The sequence below is a fragment of the Periplaneta americana genome, chromosome 17 (assembly GCF_040183065.1).
Source record: "Periplaneta americana isolate PAMFEO1 chromosome 17, P.americana_PAMFEO1_priV1, whole genome shotgun sequence".
Taxonomy (NCBI): Eukaryota; Metazoa; Arthropoda; class Insecta; order Blattodea; family Blattidae; genus Periplaneta; species Periplaneta americana.
This window is the reverse complement of record NC_091133.1, coordinates 106,097,417-106,118,952: the sequence shown is the minus strand read 5'-3', so window position 1 is coordinate 106,118,952 and position 21,536 is coordinate 106,097,417. Positions and strand designations below refer to the sequence as shown.

Sequence of the window (21,536 nt, the reverse complement as noted above, 5' to 3'; positions counted from 1 at the left end):
ATTTGCTTCCATAATAATGAAACATACTCCCTCTGAATGGTTTTTTATGCCTAATACTTTTTCTTGAACCTATACACCTTCAGTTTTTTTTTTTTTTTTTTTTTTTTTTTGTTCGAACGCGAAAACGCAAGAAACAATGTCAGGACGATCAGTCGGTTTTTCATGTGGGAGTAAAGCAATAGCTATTTCAGGTCATTGTGAATTGTAGGTTAAACTTAAAAAAAAAATCAGGTTTGCTACGCCTTCGAACAATAGACATAGCATCTTGGTATAGCTGCTACATGTTTCGTGAACTACCTTGAAATGTATCCTGCCAAGAGATTTTGCTGAAATGATCGGGAGACTACAAAATTTTGCAGGTCTCTTATATTATCAGTAAGTAATACGTTTTGGTCTTTCCTTATTAACTGTAATTTTTGCGCTCTCGAGCCAATACTGAAGAGAATGACTCATATAAATATCTACACCATACCACCATTAAGTAAAAGACCCAACCTCACTTGATTAATAACTATAAAAATATTTGATTTTTAATAACATTATTATTATCTTACGTAAGTTTTGCAGTTATTATATATACACACATATATACTTTACATATATACTTATAATTGTAATTGTATTCTTAATATTGTAGTTGTAATCCCCTGGTAGAGGGGAAGGCCTGATGGCCTTATCTCTACCAGGTTAAATAAATAATTAAATAATAAATAAAATATACTATATAGCCGTTACTCAGTAAATTATAGAAATGAAGATCTAATTTAAGATATTCTCTACATCTACTTATATAAACCCAAAACGTTTCACTTTCACATCATCAATATAACATTAATATGTATAATTAATGAAAACTAGTCACATCATGGCATTAATTATAATATTATTTCATTTCTAATGGTAATAATGTCATCAAAACACCTCAAGTTTTGCGGATTTTAATATCCTATACACAACTGTACTCAGAAAATTACACAGCGCAGAATCAGACCTGTAAATTATTTTAGTAAGTTTTGAAGATTTAATAACCAATTGAATTTAAACTCTAAATATGTCAGCAATCCTGCAGGTCATGGTCTTCGTGTAATAACCTATTGTTTATTGTAGTGTGTGTTTTGTTTTATTCTAAAATGTGCTAAAATGCAATTAGTTCTCAATACTGACGACAGATGGATTTTGCAAAATAAGAAAATGATGTAGGAAAATTGACATTTCACTGAAAACTACTATTTTTCTGAAAAACATTGGATTCCAAGCTTCAAAATGAGGGGTCATTTACTAAAATCCGTTCAGCCGTTTTCCCGTAATTTTCATTACCAGTTCAATACACATGAATTTTTCTAACTTCCTCTGAAATTGCAGGGCAGAGGTAAGTGAGACATTATTTTGGTTTTATGGTTTTAAAGGATTTTCCTGGTTTTATCACAAGTCGCTGCGTCAATAGAAACCTTTCCAGCCTCAATAGTACTTTTCAGCACTGCGACCACTAACAAAAATGGTTTAAATTGCGGAATCCACGTGTGAAACATAACAGAGTCACTACTGTGGTCGATGACCGATCCTTTCCATCAGCAATCTGCCAACGCTGCAAGCTTTAGCTGACAACGCATTAAAATGGCTAATGAATTTAATAATGAAGCGCGGTAACCGCTGGAGCGCTGCTAAGTGGCTGCGTTTGTAAAACAATAACAACAATAAGAATACCTTTTTCAGACTCCTGTCGAATATCACAGTAACTTCAAGGTGCTTTGAACCCATACTTATGGTACACTACCTAATTTTAAAAAATCTGTTGCTTCAATGTATGGTCCCAAGGGCTCTCTGAATTCACAGCATCAACAGTAACATTAATTCTTGGCTACAATGGAATTTCTTATCTCATTCGTTGAAACACAGATTTTGTTATAGCTATATTTTAATTTTCTTTTCTTCGCATTTCGCCAATACGGATAGCTTTTACTCGGTTATTTAAGGGGAGAGGGAGAGGGGGAGTATTTTTTGGTGAAAAATGAGTAAATTAAAAAAAAAATCTTTAAAATACTCTGTGATATGTGTGGAATGCATAGCATAACATTTTGTGGGTATTTGTGCCCTTATCGGATGTTGAGTCGCCATTTTTAAACTTCCTGCGTTATAGATTTTTAAATCACTCGCACACTTTTATTGTTGTTTCCGGTAAATTAAATTTTCAAAAAAAAAAAAATTCTTTAAAATACCCTTTGATATGTGTGGAATGCATTGCATAACATGTTGTGGGTATTTGTGCCCTTATCGGATGCTGAGACATCATTTTTAAACTTCCTGCGCTATGGATTTTTAAATCACACGCCCGCTTTTATCGGTTTCCAGTAATTTCATTTTTTTTGCTACATTGCCAGACAAAAAATGGATATAATTTCTGAACTATTAAAGATGCGTGCATAAAAATTTAGAACACACATTCTTTAGACTATTAGGAAACTTTTCTCTGTAACAGAATTTTGTTACTTGATTTCATTTTAAAACTACGTCCGTTTGTTTGCAAGAAAGGAAATCAGAAAATTATTATTAAATTTTAATTGTTTATTTTACAAACGTAGGGACTAGTATCAAAATTCTGTTACAGACAGTTTGTAGAACATGCTTTTGCAAATACATTGCAAAAAACTGTTTGAATCTATCTTTAAAAACGGTTTAGATATATCGGTTTTAGTACAATCCTGCATTGGGTATATTTTTTTTTCAAATTTGGGCCCCCAAATAATTTTTTTATTCAAAATATTTTTATTTGGTTGAGTTGCCACAGCTATGAGCTCTCCACATATAGAAAATTAATATTTTACACCAAATAGGAAAAAAGTTTTAAAAAATACCATCCTCTCCCCTTAATGATGTTGTATCAACTATGACGTTATTTAGGTCGGTCTAATTGGTGATGGCGAGATGGTATTTGACGAAATATTGCTCGAGCTACAATGATGGCATCAATATAGTTCTGTAACTTATGTACATAAATCTTGTGCGATATGTAGGGATATAATGTTATGTTTTATTTAACGACGCTCGCAACTGCAGAGGTTATATCAGCGTCGCCGGATGTGCCGGAATTTTGCCCCGCAGGAGTTTTTTTACATGCCAGTAAATCTACTGACATGAGCTTGTCGCATTTAAGCACACTTAAATGCCATCGACCTGGCCCGGGATCGAACCCGCAACCTTGGGCATAGAAGGCCAGCGCTATACCTACTCGCCAACCAGGTCGACTTAGGGATATAAAATTGGTTTTTATATAGAGTATGTTCCAATGACTTTGTTACAACAAACTTTTAGAGGTGGTATAGGTGATCAACATGAACAATTTTAACAAGGGATCCAGATCCGGAAACATTCCATTTGGAAGTTACAAGCCTTGACGAGTGTGATAACCGGTGATACTGCAGAATACTAACTCAAACATTTGATTGTGTCGTTATGTACTCAATTAATACATATTTAAATTGTAATATTCTTTAAGTCAATAATTTAATAATCTGATTGGCTATGTATTGTATACTTTTAGTAGAGCCATCGATGTAGCTCAGTCGGCAGACTCGCTGGGCTGCTGATCCAGAGCTGCGTTCGGGCTTGGGTTGGATCCCCCTTTGGTCTTTGGTTTCTTCCGAGGTTTTCCACAGCCGTGGGACTGAAGCCGGATGGTCTATGGCGAGTCCTTGGCATCAACCCCTTTGATTAGATTACCCCCCTTTGATTTGATTACCTGGTTGGGTTTTTCCGAGGTTTTCTCCAAACCAAAAGGCAAATGCCGGGTAATATTTTGGCGAATCCTCGGACCTCACCTCATATCACTACATCTCGCCAAAATATTGTAAAAAATTGCACAAAATTATAAAAATTGTAGAAGATTACTAAATTGTAAAACTATAAGAATTTGTAAAAATTGTAATATTATAAAATTTTGATTTGTTCCACATCTTAAAGCTTCATTGCTCATGTAAGATCTATGGAATAAAATGAATGAATGAATGAATGAATGAATGAATGAATGAATGAATGAATGAATGAATGAATGAATGAATGAATGAATGAATGAATGAATACCAGTACTCATGACAGCAAGTTCAAAATATCTTCCATCAGCCTCAACACATAGGTACATCACAACGTCGTTCTATCGACTGTCGCACCCACTACATCCCCGGCGAGGCGTTTCTAACGGTGTCATAGGCAATTATGATCCTTCCTACAAGGTTCTCTATCTATATGATCGGTGTGTCGTAAAGGATGTCTTTCCTTCCATTTCCATTTGTTCTTCCAAAAATAAAATACATCAACAAACTCTCTCAATGTGAATCTTCCCATAGGAACAACAAACTAAATAAACTAGAATTACTAACTTCATATGCAAAGGATAGCCCGGTACGTTTAAACTGGTATAAAGATCTTTGTAGCGTTCACATTAATTTTGTAATGTTTTACAAACATCACTTTGGCAACATAAAGACCTGCATTAAATAAATTGACAGAGTATTTAAGGAAATTCCAATAATTTCGTGAAGTGTCTATAGGCCTATTCGAATTAAAGCAATACAGGGTGTTAAAAAGTATCCAATATTTTAGGAAGTGATAGTATGCATCAAAACAAGAGAAAAAGTCTAATAAACATGGGTCCTACAACACATACTTTCTGAGATCTGAACACTTGTTCATAGGAGGTGCTCAATGTGACGTCCATTTATGGCAATGCATTTTTCTGCCCTACAATACAGCAGGCTACCAGATAATCATACCGTAGTTGACACCCCTGGCATGGAATACTGATACGTCGCAAGGAATACAGAAAAGAAAAGTTTGGTTGCGGATGTGAGCGGGGTTCAGCAGAGATGGTGTTGTGAATTTTCGTAATCAGCATGTGTGGGCTGGTGAAAATTCCCATGCACTTGAAGAAACAAGGCATCAGCACCGATTCTCAATCAACTTATGGGCAGGCGTTCTTGGCGATATATTAAGGGCCATATGTGCTACCAGAGATTAACTGGGGCTCACTATCAGGACTTTCTTATTAACGTATTGCCTACCTTGCTGGAGTATGTGCCATGTTAGCAAACACTAGTATACAGATGTGGTTCATGCATGATGGCACACCAGCACTTTTTTCTGTAATGAGCGTGAACACCTGATGCTGACATTTCAGGACCGCTGGATTGATTGGGGAGGCCCCACACCTTGGCCTGCTCGTTCCTCAAATCTAAATCCCCTAGCCTTTTGGTTATCAAGAACAACCAGGTCAATTTCAAAGAGTGCGTGCTTCCTTACGCCGAAAGGCAGAGGAATGCACTGCCATGAATGGACGTCACATTGAGCACCTCCTATGAACAAGTGTTCAAATCTCAGAAAGTATGTGTTGTAGGACCCATGTTTATTAGACATTTTTTTCTTGTTTTGATGCATACTAGCACCTCCTAAAATATTGGATAGTTTTTTAAACCCTGTATAATGAGAGTACAATTAGTAACTTAGGTACTTCAAACTGTGTTTTTTTTTTTATGTAGTTCTACATACTAAATATACAATTTCCTAGACTCATTATTTTATCGCAAATCTCAATAATTTATTGGTTCAAACTTGCACTTACGTCTGGTTTTAGTGCATGTTTAAACCAATCATGCTAATCATTAAGACATTAAACCTTATTTATCTGCTCCTTTTCACTATTTAATTGTAATTATTCAAACTGTGTTACATTTCATTTAATAGTTTTGCCTACACATAACTAATATACACAATATTTCCATGACCATTGTGTGTAATACCAAAAGGCACATTAAATAGACAAAGGAGCGAGACGAATCTTGTAGGAAATCACTACGCACGAAGTTCATCTTACACTTCTGCTTGTATGGTAATGACATCAGAGTAAACTTTGTATGTCATAACATAAGATTTTTCTCCCTTATAACTGGAACATATTTGTTTTGCGTCAAAAAATTATTTACTATAGCCCCTAAATCACGTTAGAATCTAAGCTATGGTTTACAAGTATGATATACAGGATGATTCACGAAGATTGTGCCATACTCTAGGATCTGATACCTGACATCTTACTTACAAATGGCTTTTAAGGAACCCGAAGGTTCATTGCCGCCCTCACATAAGCCCGCCAGCGGTCCCTATCCTGTGCAAGATTCAGAGAATCAGTCCTATTCCGAGGCTTATTATAGGGATACGTAACAAGCTGTTTTTTACGGTGATGGGTTGTTAGCCCTTCGCCCAACCCCCAAGCTGGAGGACCACCCCTTATCGGCTGTCCACGACTGCTTATTCAATATATTCGCAGCTACCCTCCATATCTGGAGGCCGTCTCCTCTATCCGCAACCTGAGGACGCGCCATGCCGTGGTGATAGGGACCCACAATACATGGGATACCTGACATCATTGTGAAGAAAACGTTAATATGTACATGTGTCCGATTTTCAACAGTTTTAGATAAAATCACGGTTCTTCCTTCCATAACAAGCATCCTTGTGAGTTTTTTCCTCTCTCTGGACGTCTGGAGCTGTGTGTTCCAGTACAGCTGATAGTAGCGACACAAAGTCTCGTAACATCAGGATCAGAGTTAGAGATAACACAACACCGGTACAACATATCTACCTAGCATCTGAACAACCCAAGTTCGGGAATGCGGCGCGCGCAGTTCACACTCGGTCGACTTCGCGCATTGCTGCAGAATGCGAGGGCCTTGAAAACCGGATTTAATACAGATTTTTCATATGAGTAATAATATGAATGTTCTTTAATGAATTTGTAATATACTCAGTACTATTGTCGTAAATAATTTAAATGCTTAAACCTTCATAATTACATTACATTTAACATTCAGGAGAATGTAACTCAATTTAAAAAATATGACATATATTCAGTGGCGGCTCGTGGGTATTGAATTAAGGGGGGCTGCATACAAAAATAAACCAAGCAACTTATCTTATTTAAAGATTTAGTTTGTCTTTATTGAACATTGGAAAAAGATTCGCACATACATTTACCTCATTTTAAGGAAATGAACTTTTGTAGCATTCAAATTTTTCTTGACACAGAAGAGAAGATAATATCAGATGAACTATGAACTGGAATCGGGTGTTAGCTTGTGCGATAATGAAGTTACACACTTGTTTGGCTACCGCAACCCTTGTTTGAATCCCTTCGACCTTACGACGCTTTTTAGGGTTTTCATTTTCACAGATGTCGCTGCTCAACTGTACACTTTTCTGTGCTTGCCTCATTTATTGTGATGTTGTTAGATGTTTCAGATTCCATTAAGGTTTGAAAACATTCTAGCAATGGCTCCTTCTTCTCATGAACAACATTTACTGTTCTTATTTTAAAACTCCATCTTGTTGCCCCAGCTGATGGAATTGTCTTTGAAACACATTAATCTAATACAGACTGTGAGGAGATCGAGAGAAGAAAGCAGGGATACTGGATAAATTATCAAAAAATATGCGAGCCTTTGTATTTTGTTTAGCGGCCCTTTCCATTATGAGATTCAAATGATGGGCACTTAATTTCACATTTCTCCTGAATTGTTAAGGTACTGAACTGAATAGACTGTAAATATTGTACAGAATTAAACATTGTTGCACTTGTTATACTCACAACATTCAAGAAAATGTATTTAAAACTGCGCGCTACTGACAAGTTGCTGCAAATTTTGCAGCGCCTGGTGACTCTGGATTCATGGCCAGGGGCAGCACGGGGAGGGGTAAAACTAACGCGCAAAGCATCCGAGAAAGACTGGCAGCTCCAGAGGAGGAAGTGGTTCATCCTATACTCCTTGTCCCTGGTTTCGCTCTGGCAGCACCAGGGGAGGAAGTGACTTCACTGATTGCTTGCATGTCAATGAGAGCGAAATTTTATAAAAAAAATTCGAGCCGCTAAATAGAGACTGTATAATAAATGTATTTCACAACATAAAACGAGATAAGAGCCACAAATGTCTGGGGGTGCTGCAGCTCCGCAGCCCTCCTTCGAAAGCCGCCCCTGCATATATTTATACGAAAGTTTTTCATCACAATGATGTCAAAAATCAGATCCTAGAGTATGACACAATCTTCGTGAATCACCTTGTATTTGAAAGGTTTTTAACTACCAAAGGAAACATTTCCGGACACGGGTTCCCATATTGATCACCTCTACTAAAGTTTGTAACAAATTCACTGAAAAGCACTGTATATTTTTAACAGAACGTTTATTCTAATAGAACAAGGTACTCCTGCTGAAATCCTTCTCAACATTCCACTTATCCAAGAGCGCTCTTGTTTGTTCCTTTCCATATCTTTTAATGTGAAACTGATACATTGCATACTCTTTAATATAGCATGTTTTCATTAGCGCAATAGACTTCTCTAACTTATAGGAAACAAATCTTTTTTCTTATATACGCACACTTGATTTTTCTCTTGGCATTCTCAAACTACAAGAAACTCACTACTTCAATGTATTTGCTATGCTTAAGTGTGCTTCACAAAGCTGTGCTCGTAACCTATAACCTGTTCTGAGTGCTCTGATCTTGAATTGTAAACACCGAAGCACGTGAAAGGAATAAGTGCTTCGAATTCTCTTCCTTTGTAAACATTTTTGCTTTGATATACAATGTTCCAGTGTAACCTTAAAGGCAGCTAATTCCCTACCCTGATAATGGCAGAGGAAACTGAAGTACCGCAACAAAATATGCCAAACACTGTATCACATTACAATTTGATCTACATTTGCAACGATTTGAACTTAGGCCGCTTTTCGTAAAAGCGACGCTTTAGAATTTCACTAAAGATACGAATCATCATCATCTCATCATCATCATGAAAGAACCAAGGCTTTAGGCCTAGAGACTAGTTTCGGTCTCATTGTTATTATTCTTCCAACGGGAGACCAGCGAATAGGGATTATAAAGAATGGACACTGAGCGAATTTTCCTGTGTTTTGTTTCTCTGTGCGCCAGTGTTTAGTTCTACTTTCAAGCGCTAGAGTGTAATCGAGCATAGGCTAAGATAATAATTGAGAATAGAGTTGAGACACAGGATTCAAACATCACCTACCTTATTGCATAATCCAGTAACGCTTTGCTTCAAATAAATTCAAATTAACAGCTTTTCCTTATTTCTCAGTGACGAACTAGTTGTAATAATAATTTTTTTGTATTTCAGATATAATAAATTATATTATAAAATAATATAATACATTATAAAATTATGTATCAATATATATAATATAATATAGGTATATGGTTTTACTTCTCATAAGAGTTTTGTTTTTCCATTTTCAGAGCTATCAAATCATTACATATTTTAATTGTTGTTGGGGTCAACGTCTCAACTTTCATTATAAAGGAACTCTAGAGTCTAGACATTACAGTTAATGACGGATTTATTATTTTATGGCTCCAATTCATTTTATTTGAGTACATAACGTACCTAGATATATTAATTATATGTGTTATATTTCCGCTGTGTCGACTACTAGGTTGAGTGATGTCAGCACCAACTCTAGGGAGAAAGCAGAATCTCACGCTCTAGCTGGCTTGAAGGTCATTGAAATCAGTCCGGCTACATCAAAGGTACCGACGTTAAGTGTCCATTCTTTATAATCCCTATTCGCTGAGGAGACCATGGCTCCGTTTCCCTGTTGGCTGTTAGTCATCATCTTCTTCCTTTTTCTTTTTCTATCAGGGATTAGGCAAATTAGGCCTGTTCCGGCCTCAACATTATTTTTAGCCATCAGTCTGGCCCTCGATCGTCCTAAGCTCCTTTTTTCTATCGGTATATACTGACAAGCTTCTTTTGGAATATTAGTGCCGGGCTAGCGTTCCAAATGCTCTTTCCATTTTATTCTATACTCGCCAATTTAATCGTTTAACGAATATGTATTCAACTCTTTCCTTTTATCTTCATTTCTCTTTTTATCTATTAACTTGTAACCTGCCACTGCCCGAAAAAAATTCATGTCAGCCGCCTGTATGCCTATGTAATATTTCTTTGTTAAACTCCAGGTTTCGCATCCGTACAAAAAAACAGACACTGCCATCACTTTATGGAATTTAATTTGAGTGTCATCGCGCCACATGTTTTGGAAACAGGATTTTTTTAATCATAATTTTCAATGGTACTTATACTGCATCCCAGATAGTTAAACATATTTGTGCGATATCGTGCGTATTTGCTTGGTTTCCGCGCAAAACCAATCCGCGGTAAGTCTAAAATTCCACATTCAGTATTCCCAACCTAACACACATGACAATTTCCCTCTTCTTACCGCTTAAGTGACATATTGATTTTATTGCTTTAGGCTTTTAACATATTATTTTTAGAGACGTTCAATATAGTAATAATTATAAATTGGAAACTTACCACTGCAATTTCACCTAAATTGCACTGTTAATTATTGTTTTTAAATATTTGAAAAAATTAAGTAAACTCTACAACTCCACTAAAGTTACTGCATTCGTGATGCAAGTAACATTAAGGAAGCCGTGAAAAAATCAACAAGATTCCAGACTCATCATGGCGGCTACTTTGAACGAAGGAGATGTGGATCTTGAAGTTGAAGAGGCTTTGGAACAAGGCTGTGCTTCTCTGCAATATGTTATATAAATAATATTGTTAAAATATTAAAATGAAAAATAAATCATTACATAACCTTACCGTTTGTTTTAAGTTCGCATTTATAGACTGGGGAAAAAAAAAGACGTACGTATATCACGGCCTGCTGGAGTATAGTAAACACAGAAAACATTTTAAAGCAACAATGTTGAAGATAGATATTTTTGTTTTGCAAATTTGCCGTCATTGAACAGAAACCAAGATGGAGATTTCATTGCAACTAATTAGAAATTCCTCTTTCAGGTATGTAATAAACGATCTTCGCACAAAATAATGTACGATACATGAGCGGTATATTTTCTTTCAATTCTCGGAAATTAAAAAAGCTCAACTACGTTTCGCTTTTTCAAACTTTTCCTCGAACATGAAAACTTCAACATAGTGCTCTTGTAACGCACATTACTATTATCTGTTCAATTGCTTTATTATGTAATATTATTTTCTCCCTTATTGAGTCCTTGCCGCAAAAAAAAAAAACAGTTAAGTTTGTTTTTTCTTTACATAATATGACTATTTTTGCCCAAATTATAAAATATTTTTGTAAAAGATTTTCCGATTCTGAAAATAGAATTGTCGTCCTCATATAAAAAGAGTTGAAAGTTTGATGTTATTCGATTAGATTAATCGATTAAATCCCACAACACTAATATAAAGGTTACAGAACAGCCTTCTCTCTTTCTAATTCAATTTTCTTCTGGGTCCCCATCAGTTTATTCCAATCCACTCCGTCAAACGCCTTTTCTAGGTTCAAAAATACTATATACTTTTTTATTATTCTCGAAATTTCTAACTTCAAATGTGACGGCGTGAATTTTTATTTTCCCAGCAATTCTTTCTTTAAATGTTCAAACGACGGGAGAGTTACAATGGCCGCTCCTCATGTACACTGAAGAGATTATAGTCACGACATGAAAAAGCGACTTTATTTTTTTTTAATCCTAGCTCCAGATGAAAGGACAAGCCAGAGGCTTTCGCACGTCAATACACAGGCTCCAGTGAACTCACAGTTCGTGTGTTGCAGAAAACCGACCGGGCCCCTCCAACCTGGGCAACGTTATCAGTCAGATCCTGCTGTGTAAGCAGATCACTCCCGACTTCCGACAGGAGGAGCTGTGCTCCATCACTAAGGACTCGCAGGACGTGCGCAAGATGGTGCAGGACATGCAGGAGTTCATGCCCCAGCAGGAGAACAACACAGGTCAGTAAGATCCATTCACATCCATTATCTGTTGCAAAGCCGGTTTCTCTAACAACATTTAAATATTGATTCAAGATAATAAATAAGTCTTAAGTGTCGTATTCTCAATAGTAGCTTAAACTATCTTTTAACTTACTGCAAGTTTAAACTGCGCTTTAAACAAAAAACCTCAAGTTCAGTTAATTATCTTTCTTGATTTAAACACTAGTTTAGTTTAAACCACCAAGTTTGATAATTTAAATTATGCGAAATGGTTAAACGTCTTAATACAGGGTATATCTAAATTGGTGTCAAATATTTCGGGGACATGTTCCTAACATCAAAACAATTTAAAAAGTTAATAAGAACATTGCTCTGAAAACCATTCGTTAGGGAGTTATTAAAGGATTTGTCCCTTCATTGACCGCTGATTGTTTGATGGTTTTTTGTTTGTTTGTATTTTGTAGAGCAAATAAATCAGAAGAAAATGTATTCTGTGAGTGAACAGAACGAAATGATTTGCATCATTTAATTGATTATGTGCTTCTGGACGTCATCCAACGAATGTGTTTTAACACCATGCTGCTCCAGCTCATTTCAGTCTGATAGTTCGTAATTTTTTTAATGGTCGATTTCGAAGGGGATTCATTGCATGGCCTGCTCGATCGCCTGATTTGAATCCAATGGATTTCTTCGTCTGGAGACATTAAAGTCCCTGGTTTATGCGACTCCTGTACTTAACGTTGATATTCTGAGAGCGTATCCAAACTGGATTTCACGAAATACGAAACACTCCAGGAATTTTCAACAGAGCACGCCAGAGCATGTAACGCAGGTTTAGGGGACACTTCGAAGCAGGAGGAAGCCACTCCGAGCAATTTTTGTAACATTAAATTTTGTCTTGTAACCCTGAAATAAATTATTTTGAGACCAATGTTCATATGAACTTTTTGTAGTGTTTTGGTGTTAGGAACATGTCCCCAAAATATTTGACACCAATTTAGATACACCTTGTATAATCTAAAAGCAAACTATTTATTGGAGAAAAATATTGCTAGTAATTGTAAATGATTGAAAAATCGATGGAAATGTTTAATGAAATTGAAGATGAACAGATATAAGAATTTTACCCACAGCAAGAACTTTCAGATCTAGAGTAAGTCATTTTCAAGAATGGAATGAAAGTGAGTTTTAATAGGTTCAGAGAGGAAAGAAACTGGCCACTCTACTCATTATCTCCTGGCTTAGTTGCTTCATGAGTGATAACTTATTGCTTATTGGTATCACTTATGAAGTTCAAACCTGTCTCCGGACAGTTGACTGAACAACAAAAGGATAATGCAGACATGATATTGAATCAAATAGAAGACAGAATCAAATCAACTACAGACAGAAACCACGTTCTTTCTTCAGCTGAAGTTTTTTACAGCCGTAAGGTATTAAAGATCTGGAAATGTTCAAATAAATGTTGGGGACCATTCCGGCATATAGGCCTATCAAAGTATTGTAAATAAAGTGAAACATGAGTTTTCTAAAGCAATCTCAGGATTATCACAAAGGTAGGCTATATTAAAATGCCATCTACAAGAAAAAAGATGAATATTGTGAAGTATGGCTTTTTTTCAAAAAGCAAGATCTCCTCTGTGTACTGGAGCAGTTGACTGTATAATGTCCTTCCTTTCCTTTACTAATTCTTAATTTGCATTACTTTCTCCTAAAATTTTAGCCCTTTTTTATTAAATTATATTTCATTTCAAACTAGCCGTAATATGCCTACGAGCTAAGAAATCAAACTGCCTGATTTCAGCCTTTTGTTTTTATTTATTGTTGCATTATCATAATGACGCCAAAATTAGCGCGCTAGCACATCCGAGTTGCGAGATACACTGACCGGAAATTTCCGCTCATATCCAAAATGACTATCAGTCGCCATGGCCCACACCCGCGCCTCGCGTCGCCAACTCAAGGTCACGCTCGCATCGTAGAAGTGTACCCGATCTAAGATCACATTTATAGGGTTGGCCACGGAAAATAGTACAAAAGAAAAATATGTATGTACAATTATATTTTATTTATGGTTCAGAGATGTAGACAATGTGTCATTACACATGGGCTACACCCTGTTTCTTGAAAATGACTTCACGCAAATGGCCGCCATTGGCATCGATCGTTTGTTGTAGACGGCCGCGCAAGTTCCTCATCTCACTGAATTATTTCATGTGGAATAGCCCGAATTTCTTCTCTGATTGCCATTTTCAGTACTTCAATAGTGTGTAGTCGCTGTCTTTGACATAGTCCCAAAGAAAAAAAATCTGGAGCTGTCAGATCTGGAAACCGCGCCGGCCATGGTACATATCCAAATCGTGAGATGTCAGTTTGGGGAGAAAAGTAGTCATCGTGGCTCGGGTTGTATGGACTGTAGCTTCATCTTGCTCAAAAAATCTCGTATTCAGGTGATCAGTGTTCTTCTTAGATGTGAAATAAACTAATTAAATTGTGTTACGATAGGCCTACTGCTCAGCGTTGACAGTCACTGCGCCTCCGCGATCGTCCTCAAAGAAATGTGGCCCTACAATACCGATTGAAACTCCAATAGCACACCAGACGACAACTTATTGACTATGCAGTGGTTTTTCAAACAAAAGTTATGGGTTCGTGTCTGCTTAAAGCCATAGTTCACACTGTACTCCAATAATGCTGTTATTACGAACATATGATTCCACCGCACCATAGGCGGAGAGAGAACAGTTTTCTTGGGGGGGGGGCAGAGCAAAACCATAGAATCCCGATATAATAATGTTATTGGGGACACTATTTACCTTCTCCACCCGTTATAGCTTGACCGTAGTACAGTATATCGGAATATGATCATTTAATAAAGATATTTCCGGGGGGCATATTTCTTACAGTGTTACATCCATATCCGCGATGTTTTGGACCAAGTTGTATAGGGCTTGAACTGTAGGTCTACTACAAATTATAATAGGGCATAACTTAAAACAATCTCCCTATTTTTTTTTTGTCATACACAAACACATGCATGCATCAATAACACTATGTAACAGGGCTAACGGAAACTTAACTGAAGCTTACTTTCCTGAAGATATCATACGAAACATAAATTCTAATCATTTTACTTAATCTCCCGTCTTTAAGTTTAGGCCTACATATTATACCGGAATCACTTTTCTTTTTTCTGCATTGTTCTGCAGTATGTTATTCATATTTCTCCAAGTGACGGCTTTACCTGCAGACTTCTAACACATGAGTAGGCTGATACAAAAGAAACATTACAGTGCTTCCAGTCCTCAAATGGGGTATAGAAATTCTTATACATTCAGAAATGTAAAATAAATATTACAGTCCAGACACATGATCTGAAGATATTAATCAGTCAGTTTAAGCACAGAAACTTAACCATAAAAAAACAAGAATAGTACATTAAGCAACGAGCCTATAATGGTAGTAATTAAGACGCGAGTATGTTTATGAAACGAGCGCAAGCTCGACCATATTTCTAACTTGAAATTATTCATAAGTATTCATGTTAATCTTATCTGACTGGGGAGCGGAACTGACCTTGTGCAATATCTCGTAAATTGTGAGATGTGCGCAGACGCGAAAGTATTGATTTTTCCTAGAAACAAATGTCATTGACCTTGATATAATCTAGAGAGTAACATAAACATTAATCTTGATATAACCTTGAAATTGATTTTGACATTGAAAAACGAGATGACACATTGAATTTATTTGAATATTATTTACAATTAACGCTAATTATTATATTAACAGAATATAACCTTCTGCGACAGTATTGGATTTCCAGCCTCCGTGACGTTTCGCTAGTTGTCTTTCGATTGCATGTCCGAGAATAATCGATACTTGCGCTTTCATATTGCTACAATGGTGTTTTCTGATTGGTGGAACACCTGAACTTTAATGAATAGGTGTACTTTAATGAGGTCCATTAAAGGGCTGCTACCAGGTGTATAATTACTACATTTCGGCATGGTGGAGCATAAAAATCTTTTGAATTCAATATTTTCTAACGTCAATAGAAAAAAAAAAGAGTCCAGACAAGTTTGGAGGGGCAGTGCCCCCCCATGTCCCGCCATAACTCCGCCTATGCACAGCACGGATTCTGGTCTGCACCGACCAACGACCCATGGGGAACTAAATTGCAATTATGTGGCTTCTTGTCGAAAAAATAAATCACGTTAGCATGCATTGTTGACAGCAGGGCAGACAATTGCAACTGTACTATTTCCCCGTGGCCAACCCAGTATTTCAATCATATTATTATAGTCGCGACGCTGTTACTCCCGGCGTGGCTCCTAAGGAAGTCAAGGCTCTATAAAGTCTAGGTAGGTAGTATCGTTCGCCATTTTTGTTCTTTCGTTGCCGAGCTACCAGACGAGGGATCTATTTACCACAACGTTAAACATTATCATGTCGTAGCTCCTATGATAATAAATCAAACGCACTGTAATTCAGCAAATAATTGAGCGGCAAATAACGTCCTCGTGTGCTTTTTGCGAACGCCAACGAAAGAGCCAAAATGGCGGGCGATTATATATATTTATCCAGCCTTAGGAAATGCTTAACATCTTCCTCAGCGAATCACAAGACGCACACGTTTAAATGTAGCCGACCTGCAACGTGATTGGCTGCCGGAAATTAGAGCGACGGGACTACTGGGTGTTCAGTTCAAAATGTGTCATGGCTCGCTGTATGCCGTCATGTGGCTAGCCGATGAGCCTAGAGAATTCAATCTTCCTACAATTCCGCAGAGGTGTATAACCTGTGAGGCAGAGAAGTTGCCTAGCAAGTACGGCGTTCATTCTGAAGCGTACGTACCGATACGTACGGTAACGCCGGTAGTGGCAGGAATGTGAACTGTTTGGAAATACGTACTGTCGGGATATGAGGAGAGGGTTAAGACGATTACTTACGTATTTGTTGACATTAACTTCGACGGTCAACATGGACACGGAGCATTTGATTTGTGTTGTGGAATGTTGCCGTACGCAACCGATGATAACAAATACCCTGCTTACGACTTGCCGGCGCAAAAAACAGTTCGAAAGAGGTTATGGTAGCACACAGACCGTACAGACCGCCATCTTTTGCTACGACGTTCAAGTTATACCGTACACGTTCTCAAGTTCAGATTGAAGAACGCCTTAAATAATAGGCATCTTCTCTGACATATAAGCTGAAACTCGCTTCAAATCGGTGACCCAACGACAGTGACGTCATGACACACTTTGAAATGAACACCCAGTATAGTCACGAAGTTTTCGTGTTGGAATGGATGGCCTGCAAACGTTGGATCGCCGTTTCCGTCCTGGTACCTCGTGTGTCGGTCTGATTTTGAAGAAGTATTCACTTCAAAACGACGCGCACACTCGACAATAATGCCCGATTACTGCCAATCCATAAAATCTCTCAACTTTTGTTAACTACTTACAAAAAAAATAGAATTAAATTATTGTCATTGCCTTATTAGCTATTATTTTATGTACACGTGTATTTAGCTATTGTTATATCCATTAATAAATAATTTTATCTGTTGTTTCAGAGAGGAACCAGGCGCTGACAGAAGACATAGGGGGACACCAGTGGACCAAAAAGAACCGCAGCTCCTCCTTCTATAAGAACATGGGCAGCTTTTGCTGCATCTGTCGCCCCAACTATCTGTGATGTGATATCGGTAGAGTGGGGAAAACGTTATAACGTTGTTCGTTATAATGATCACCTTTCTATCCGCAGCACTTCCCTCTGCTACATCTATCACCCCAAACAACCTGAGATGGGACACCGGCAAAGTGGGGGAAACGTTACGATGATCGCCTTCCCAACCGCAGCACTTCCCTTCGCTACATCTGCCACCCCAACAACCCGACATGAGGCACCGCTGGAGTCAAACCATTTATTACAGTGCGGTTTGTTGTCAGTGTCAAAGACTATGTATAGATGCAACACCTTATTTATTGAGCAACTCTTTGCTTCTGTAATACCGCACGTTCCAGATCAATTTCTTACTGCAGTCCTGGATGCATTCACGAGGATCGGGACAGTCAGCTCGCTTCACAACGGACACCAGGTTTGCTTTCCTCAATTCCCAAACACTTCATCGTATTCACAGCAGCACCTCGGTATACTTTCTGACGAATTTCTCAAGTACGAATCCATTGCGACACTTTGGTAGAGCGGTGAAAACATTATAACGTCTTTGTTATAAATCGGAGCACCACGAGAAAAAATCATTAATGCAGATTGCCAGACGTATGATCGACTATATGCGTTTCGCAAAAAATATCAAAATTTGCTCAATTTTTTTAAATCAAAGTTCTTACAAACTGCACATTTTCAAAGCTAAAAACTACACCTCAACGTTTGTTATAAATGCATTTTTGTTCGCGAAATTAGGCATTTCTTTCAGAGATCTGATAATTCAATTGCATTTATGTATACCGTAATTTCGACTTTGGGAAAAGTAATTGTAATACATCTCAATTAAATTTCAAACTACTGTATTTTGCAGGAAGTATTTAAAACGAGAGGTGGGGAATTTTTCTTCTCTGTAGGCCATCATAAAAAGAAAGCCAAATATTAAGAATGTCATACTGAAAATCTTAACGAAATTTCATAGGAAAATAATAAGGATGTACAATAACTCTATGAAACATGAAAACAACAATGATATTCATTAAACAATAGTGAAAAATGGATAAAAATCCAGCAAAACCGGGTTCGATTTCCGTCAGAGAATGGACATTTGTCTTCGATCCGTAGAAACTATCTTTGTGTGTCCTGGGTTGTCTTAAAGGGGTGGCCTTATGTCATTCATATAGACCATTCGTTATCTCGTGGAATTTACCTGCACGTAAGAGGAACTGAGAAGCTTCACTCCCTCGCTACGCTTCTACTAGCTCACACACCCCCACCACAAGGTTCTTACTGTAAGCTACGATGCACTCATGCATTTGGTTTCACGAGATAACGAATGACCTATACCAAGCACATTACTGGAAATCCTCTACTGGTAATACTCATAAAATGAAGGAAGGAATGGGGCAACAGAGAAAATACTTGAAAGAATAAAATACTACGACTATTATTATTATTATTGTTATTATTATTATTATTATTATTATTATTATTATTATTATTATTTTAATCGTTTTCATTATCTTCATCTTTGTAAGAACCAAACTTTCTTTGAAGGAAATAGTTACACACTTAAACTATATTGTGTTCGCATGGATTTAGCTCATATCTCAGACAATTATGTTTAATATTCTGTATTTGCTAACGGACCAAATACAATTATCATCTCGCGGATTGGAGATTTTATACCTGCTTGAAAAGTAAAATTTTGTAGTGTTTATATGCCGATTGATAAACTTGAAGACAAGGTTCACTGAAGAAAGACAATGGCACTACTTTAATTTCACATAGCTTTTTAGATTATTTCACTTATCTAGACTCTAGGGGCCGTATTTATAGACATTCTTAGTGCGGGCTTCCGGTGGACGATCAGCGAACTAACGTTTTTCGTGTTCATAAACCAGTGTTAACGATATATGATATGATATGATATGATATGATATGATATGATATGATATGATATGATATGATATGATATGATATGATATGATATGATATTATATATGATGTGATATGATATGATATGATATGATATGATATGATATGATATATGATATGATATGATATGATATGATATGATATGATATGATATGATATTATATATGATATGATATATGATATGATATATGATATGATATATGATATGATATGATATATGATATGATATGATATGATATGATATGATATGATATGATATGATATGATATGATATATGACATGATATATGATATGATATATGATATGATATGATATATATGATATGATATGATATGATATGATATGATATGATATGATATGATATGATATGATATGATATGATATGATATGATATGATATATGATATGATATGATATGATATGATATGATATGATATGAATCCTCTACAAGTAACCAATCGATAGCCGGGGCTAGTTTAGCACGCTCGTAGCGAGGGTAGCGAAATGTCTATGAATAACACCCTAGAATACTACACATGTAAGCAAAGTGTTCTGAGTGGCCGATCCGTGTCGAACCGGAAAAAAAAAACAAGTTTCGATCAGTAGAGAAAAAGGAGTGACGCGAAATTCATTAGTTAATTTGATTTAGTAACAAGAATATAGTTCAATAATGCCTAGCTTAGTAGATGTTCTTGCAAAATGCCAAGTTCAGATTACTCATGTTTTAGGTTTCTTGATAAAAACATGTTTTGCGGAGTGCCCGGATACTTTTGATCACATAGTGTACTAATTTAAATATATTTTGCAATGATTTTAAGAGAATACATAAATAAGACAGCCGTTTAAAATACTATATATAGTTTAAATTCGTTAAATATCTGAGTACCTAAACAAAACATGAAGATTCAATTTTTTTAACGTACCTATACTAATGTTTTACTTCATTTTCCTTCAAGGTTTTTTACACTTTTTGTAGAGGTAGTCCTTCAGCCTATAGTTTTGCAATACATCTCAGCCTGTAAAACGGGCACACGGTGGGACATCCAAGGGGTAAGCACAACACTAGACCTCTGCCTAGGACAATACAGGACATCACGTTGACTACGAACAAACATCCACGCCCTGGAAGAGGTTCGAACCCACGACCGGAATCATACTGCGCCGTAGCCGTCCTACACACCACGGCCGGCTGCTCCAGTCATGTAGTCTTAAGATAGCTCTTTAATATAACCACTTGACATATACTGTATTCGTATACTTAAAAATCCAAGTACAAACGTTTAGAATTGCGGAATATAAATCACAAGGACTCGAGGTGCTGCTGTGTTCATATTGTGTCACCAGGACGCGGCGGTATGTCGCCTCCAGATGTTCAATCTCCTTGTAAAACAAGAGACTGACGCCGGAAGTGAGTGCTGCCGTATGGATTATTTTTTTTTTAAGTAAGGGCAAAGTTCAAGTGTCGAGTCGCAGGTTCAGTCCCCGGTTGGGATTTCAGATGTGACTTTTAGCTAAACACCAAACACAGATTATTGATATTATTAATTATTATTATTATTATTCCTAGCGACAGTGCGTCTTATGTGCGGGCTACATAAGACTCATATTGGCGTGGCAAACTAAGTCTTCTTACGGGGATTGAATACAAAGCAATAAGATGATGATGTTGTTTGTTGTTGTTGTTTGTTAGACACTAGTGCACCATGTTTCTCACTCGCGGAGCCGCGCAATTCATCGATTAACTTGAAATCGATCCGTATTGCCGACGCGGGTGTGTTGGTACGCCTCAAATGCTGCTGCACTGGAGCGATATGTCTGTCATTTTGAAGCGACTTCCCTCTCCTCCCATTCTCGCCCGACGGCTTACGAGAACTTTCGCAAGAATCACTGATTCTGTAAGATGAACTCGCTCGTCCCATACCATTTCATAACAAACTACGAATAGCCTGTTTGTTATTAGGTATACTTATCTTATTATTAATCACAAAGCAGACGTAAAGCCCTTATCTTACGACGGGGATCCTGTTTCCAAAGAAACGAACATAATACAAATAAATGATATGTACAGGGACATCATTTTATTTTTGCTAACATATTTAATATTAACTGTCGACCTG

At 36.9% G+C, this 21,536-nt stretch overlaps 1 protein-coding gene and 1 long non-coding RNA gene across 4 annotated transcripts in view; one reads left to right on the top strand and one right to left on the bottom strand.

Moving 5' to 3' along the window:
- Positions 1 to 19,458, top strand: part of dcma (decima) — a 555,093-nt gene extending 535,635 nt beyond the window's left edge. For all 3 annotated transcript variants that reach the window (XM_069815896.1, XM_069815897.1, XM_069815895.1), the window contains 2 exons: positions 11,651 to 11,827; positions 17,391 to 19,458. In XM_069815896.1, the coding sequence (XP_069671997.1) occupies positions 11,651 to 11,827; positions 17,391 to 17,512 (299 nt within the window). In that variant the 3' untranslated portion in view covers positions 17,513 to 19,458. The remainder of the gene's footprint in view (positions 1 to 11,650; positions 11,828 to 17,390) is intronic.
- The window catches only part of LOC138692720 (uncharacterized), a 29,746-nt gene that overhangs the window by 325 nt on the left and 7,885 nt on the right, over positions 1 to 21,536 (bottom strand). The window lies entirely within an intron of this gene.